A 5,419-nucleotide genomic window follows, 5' to 3' on the forward strand; every position below is an offset into this window, starting at 1 on the left:
TCTGGGAGCAAAGATGGACGTAGAGAATATGCAAAGGAGGCTGAGCAGATGGAAAACCAGGGTGCACAGACAGCAGGCGCACAGCTGAAATGCGTCTCCCGGACAGCCAAGGTGACCGCTGAGTGGATTTGTCAGACTAGGGGCACAATGAACAACGGTGGCGGTGTACATGGGAAAAGCGTGGAGGTCCCCCTTTACCCGTGTGTATAGACAGCCGCGTGCCCAGCGCAGCGTGGAATGCAAAGGTCGCTTTCGCATGGCCAGAAGCCAAACAGGGCACCCAGAGCGCACAGAGGGCCGGCTGCAAGCCCCCCGGAGGAGTTGCCCCGCACGGGGCCCACAGCCTTCCTGCCTATGCAACAGACGCGCCCCAGTTTCCTGGTGACCTAGGGGCGGGACCGCCGAAGCCACGCACGCCACCGTCCCTATGATTGGTCCCGAAGGCAGTGAAGCAGCCTGGGCGTGGCTTGGAGCTCCCTCAGCCTCAAAGCCGCAGGCGCACACCTCTCACCACAAAGGCCTCCGAGGCAGCATCGGCATGGCGATAGCCACCGCCGAGGCATCCTGGGTACAGCACCATGCGCATGCGCCCCCTCGACGTTTGGGCTCTGGGAGGAAGGGGGAGCGAGTTGCCAGCCATTGCCCTCAGGGCTCCACTGACTGGGTCTGGGGAGGGGGGCCGTGCTTTCACGTCCCGCTTCGTCGCCGGTAGGAGCCACAGTTGGTGTCTCGGGCCGGGGCCGCATGTTGCGCGACTCGTGTTTCCGAAACACTGGGGACGCCCGGAGGCCCCATGCCGCCTTCGACCGGGAAGGGGGCGGTCGAGAGACGAGGGCCCGTGGGGACACTGGGCGTCCGGCAGCGCCGGAGGTGCCGCAGGCCGAAGGCTTGCAGGCCACAAGCGAACAGCCTGTGCAGGAAGGCCAGGCCCGACCCGAGAGGCAGGTGGGCGGCCCCAGCGAGATATCGGTGCCGCTGGTGCATGACATAATGGCGGTGGAGGCGCTGTGGGGCCTGGTGGAGGAGGAGGTTGAGGTGCCGGCCGCGGAAGAGGACACGCGTGGGGAAGAGGGGCATGACCAGAGGAAGAAGGGGGAGGAGGACGAGGAGCAGGAGCAGGGGAAGGACAAGGTCCAAGTTCACGAGGAGAAGGACCTGAAGGACGAGGGGGAGCAGCAGGAACAGAAGAGCAGAAGGAGGAGGAGGAGGAAGAGGGGGAGAGGCAGCAGGAGTCAAAGATTAGAAGGAGGACGAGCAGCAGAAGCCCAAGCAGAAGGAGGAAGAGCGGAAGGAGGAGGAGTTGGCGGAAATGAAAGGGGAGGAGCAGGAGCACCAGGGTGTACAAGCGGGCGCGGCCGTGGCGGTGGAGGCATCGGCGGCGGCAGTGGCAGGGGAAGGGGACCAGGAGGAGGAGCAGGAGGAGGAAGGGAAGGCGTGGGAGCCATCCAAGGGAGAGCAGAATTGCAAACGGAGGAGGAAGAGGAGCAGGAGAAGGGAGCGCTGGAGGAGCAGCAGCAGGGCGAGGAGGAGGTGGAGGGAAAGGAGGACAAGGAGGAGCGGGAGGAGGAGGAGGAACAGAAGCCGAGTGAGCAGGAAGGCCGATGGGTGGAAGAAGCCCAGGAGCTGCAGGTGAAGCAGCAGAAGAAGGAGCGGGTAGAGTCAGGCCTCCGTCCTTGCCCTTCCCCACTGGAGGCTCTGGAGGCCCTTCAGATAGAGCTACAGCCGGTGAATAAACAAGCCAGCCGGGAGCACGCTCGACTCCAACTCAGGATGTGGCAGAGGCGGCAGCGTCATCTGGAACAGAGAAGTGCCCTTATCCAGGGCATCCGTGGTTTCTGGGCCAAGGCTGTATCCTTCCTGCTGCTGGTGGAGGGTCCAGAGGGGGCTGGGCTTGCGCAAGAGGAAGGAAAGGGAGGTGACATTTAGAGGAACCCAGGACAGGGACTGGAGCTAAGCCGCGCTCCAGTGGCCGGGAACGTGCAAACGTGATCCCATCCGGCGGTCCTGGCTCTGCAATGAGTGTGGGAGGAGGGCAGTGCCGGGGTGGGGGAGGCATGTGTGCTTTACGTCGCACCTGGCACGGAAACAGCGCTGGGAGAGTGGGGAGTGGCGGTGGAGGTCCAGGCCAGGACGGGGAAATGACCGGGGGCTTCTTCCCACACAAAGCCGCGTGGGGGCACGTTTCTGGGTCCCGCTAAGCATCTTGCTGCGGGGAAGGCGATGTGAATGCCCACTGGTCGGCGCGAGACCGGATGTGTGCTGTCTGGCTGTGTGGAAGTAAGCGTCCTCAGTGTCCTCATGAGCACACAAGGCTAGGCGTGGTTGCGGGCGTCTGGGCATGCACAGCCTCCTGTGCGTGTCTAGCAGAGCCCTGCGCGATCCTGACACCCCGTGGGCCTGGACGCAGCCTGTGGGGAGGGCTTGAGACCCTGGGGGAGGACGTCAGTCCCGGGGGGAGGAAGCCTGGATGCTGTCCACACGTGTTCTCTGCTTCGAGCTCTCTCATGCCCAGCACCTGAAGGCTCTTTGACCTGCAGCAGTTTGTGAACCACCCTCAGATGTCAGCCCTGATTAGTAAGCCCGATGAAAGCATGCTTCGCCACAGGACCAATTTGAAGGTCGGCCTGGGAGTGGGAGGTGGTGTGGGGGGCTGGCCGTGTGGGGAGGGGAGGTGGTGGGGAGAAGTGACGTGTTCCTTCCTCAGGGGAGGGAGGGTGTCCTGGAAGAAGATTTCACATTTCTGCCCCACTGTACCACGGCAGGTGGAGGAACACAAGTTTCCCAGGGAATGCCGGAAGATCCTGCTGTTTTTTGTCAAGAACTCCTACTTCCAGAATGAAGTCGTTACGAAGGAGTATGTCCTAGGCCTTGCTGGTAAGTGTCCCCTGACTGCATGGGCGGCAGTGGGTGGAGGGTTGAATGTGACTGGTTCTCTGGCGCCGTCTCACATACTCGTCTTCCTGCAGGGTATAGGGCGTCTCATTCCAGTCCCATCCAGTGGCACCCAAGGTACAGACAGGAGGCCTACAGACGCAGGCATGACAACAGCAGCCTCAACTTCTTCAACTGGTTCTCTGACCACAGCTTTGCCGGCTCTAGCAGGATTGCTGAGGGGGGGCCCTGTAACAAGGAAGGGAGGTGATTTTCATGGGTTCCCCCACTGCGTGGGATAGCTACCTGAGGCCTGGCCTGTCTCCCCTACCAGATAATCATAGAGGATCTTTGGCCCAATCCCCTGCCGTATTTCAAGATGAAGGAGGCCCCAGGAGAGAGAACTGAGAGGGAAAGAGGTGAGCAGCCAAGGGTGTGGGCACTGAAATGCGTGCCGTGGGGTCCGTGGCACAATTCTCTTCTGCATGGAGGCACCGAGACTCACAGTGGCACAGGAGGTGACACCAGGTCAAAAGGGCATCGGCCTGAGACGGGGAGTCTTAAGAAGTAACGTGTCAAAGAGGCTTTTCCCTTTGGGGAGCCTGAAGGTGGGAAGGGGGCTAGACAAAAAGAATGAGCAAAGCGGGACAACCAAAGCTGGCTCATCAGATAGCACGGTGACAACTGTCATTCCCGGACCATGAACCCCACCGTCAGGCCTCCTACCACCATCCCACATGTTGTCTGGCTTCGGGAGCCCCTTGTCAGCTTTGGCACAGCTTATCACACCCTCCCATTCTACTTTCCGTTTGGAAACATTCAAGCAACCTTAATCAGGGCCAAGATCAGACTCTCACCTGTCCTGTGTGTGTGTGTGTGTGTGTGTGTGTGTGTGTGTGTGTGTGTGTGTGTGTGTGTGTCTGTGTGTACCCATATATCCCAGGGATATGCACGATCTTGAGAAGAGTATGAAGGAGCATCGCACTTCATCGACCCCAGTGGAAACCCTTCCGATGCTCACCGATGGTCCACAAGATTCTCCTGCCCACGAAATGAGGACAAGGGTGGTGGTGACACGTGGCGCAGGGCGGGGGTCCAATACATTTGAAGAAATATAGAATGGGAGATAAATATCATGAAGCGATTTGTGTGTCTTCCTCTCAGGTACGCTCTGGGGCGTGTCCATGTATACATGCGGCTGTCCAGGGGTGTAAGTGTTCTGTGCCTGCACATTGGAGTTGCAAGGAAGGGCGGGACGTAGGACATTGTCCGTAGGGATGGGTCACACATTGGGATTGCATGTGAGGTCAGTAAGATTGAAGCAATGGGGACTTGAGTGAGGGAGGCCAGGGCACAAACCTGAGAGAAAGGCCAGTGCCCAGGTTCCTATCTTTCCTGTGAAAAGGAGGAAATTCAAGGAAATGGAGACGCCAGCACAGGCCAGGGAGGTCCAATATTCAGGGTTTGGGCATGTCCATGATGGTGCCCCCAGAATCCCGCATGGGGACACCCTCAGTCATGTTGACTGAACCGCCACACAGGGAGGAATTCCCAGGGTTGATTACCCTCTGGTTTTCAGACGTCTCCCAATGCAGACTGTCTTGGGGACAAGGTCAGGATCTCAGGACCAGCCATACATATTTGAGGGATTGTGAGCAGGTTGTAAGATTGGTGTCCAGGGGAAGGAACCGAGGGACCAGAGGGAGAGTGGGTGGGTAAGACCGATGAAGTTCTGCTTCAGGCACAGTTGACAGGGACAACGTACACGCTGCAGAGAAAACAGCCCACTACAGTCTCACGCAACTCCAAAATCACAGCCAACTTTTCTGGTTCCACTTCCTGAAGCTGAGCCTCCCAAACACCGCTTCACTTATTCACACACACACACACACACACACACGACTCCTGAAGGAGTCCTAGTACTGATGCCCTTGTGTGAACTTCGCTGTTTCTGAAAAGACCTCTGGTTACGAATGGGTGTCCCAGATTGCAAGCCAACAGAGGGGAGGGTCGCGGGGAGGTGGAGCTCTTACAGGGCACGAACACGCCATCCTCTCTCGTGTGCCCTCTGCCCTCTCATCATCAGCCGTGATGAGTCGGGTGATGTTCTTCCTCTGTGTCCACAGGCTTAAGCCCTGTGTCCAACACGCCATGTGAGACTTGTGAAAAGACTCCCAAGTGCAAACACCAGCAGGCGCTCAGGGAGGTCGCGTCGTCCCAGGCAGCCTGTGTTCCTTTGCCTGAGTGCCAGGACAAAGGCTGCCTCAGCCACATAGGGAACGATGGACTTGTGAGGCCTTAGCATTCTGTGCAGAGGTGCCGGGCAGGCCTGGAGCTTAGAAAGGACTGGGACGAGCCTCACCTGCGACGACGTGAGTGCGGGGGTACTCCTTACAGAGCAGATGGCTGCTTGCCAGAGATGTCTGTGCTAGGGATGGGGCAAAAGCTCCACCGTGCTAGCAGTGCAGTAGACAGAGTTCAGCCTTGTCCATCGCAGGCTCTTCTGTATCCCCAAGTAACACGGCCCCCAGCACAGCGTGCCTGAGAC

The 5,419-nt window shown here is 59.1% G+C and overlaps 1 protein-coding gene across 1 annotated transcript; it reads left to right on the top strand.

Annotated features, from left to right (window-relative positions):
• Positions 1-744: 744 nt before the first annotated feature.
• On the top strand, positions 745-3,995 carry LOC131503464 (testis-specific Y-encoded protein 3-like). The gene is made up of 7 exons (XM_058714932.1): positions 745-1,060; positions 1,223-1,848; positions 2,541-2,618; positions 2,763-2,874; positions 2,967-3,110; positions 3,204-3,290; positions 3,815-3,995. The coding sequence occupies exons 1-7, from the start codon at positions 745-747 to the stop codon at positions 3,841-3,843; spliced, it is 1,392 nt and encodes a 463-aa protein (XP_058570915.1). The 3' UTR covers positions 3,844-3,995.
• Positions 3,996-5,419: the final 1,424 nt, after the last annotated feature.

The sequence above is a fragment of the Neofelis nebulosa genome, chromosome Y, assembly GCF_028018385.1.
Source record: "Neofelis nebulosa isolate mNeoNeb1 chromosome Y, mNeoNeb1.pri, whole genome shotgun sequence".
NCBI lineage: Eukaryota > Metazoa > Chordata > Mammalia > Carnivora > Felidae > Neofelis > Neofelis nebulosa.

Coding starts and splice junctions, on each gene's coding strand:
- LOC131503464 (XM_058714932.1), top strand. CDS start 745: ATGTTGCGCGACTCGTGTTTCCGAAACACTGGGGACGCCCGGAGGCCC. Junction 2,875..2,966: donor GTATGTCCTAGGCCTTGCTG/GTAAGTGTCCCC, acceptor GTCTTCCTGCAG/GGTATAGGGCGTCTCATTCC. Junction 3,111..3,203: donor CGGCTCTAGCAGGATTGCTG/AGGGGGGGCCCT, acceptor GTCTCCCCTACC/AGATAATCATAGAGGATCTT.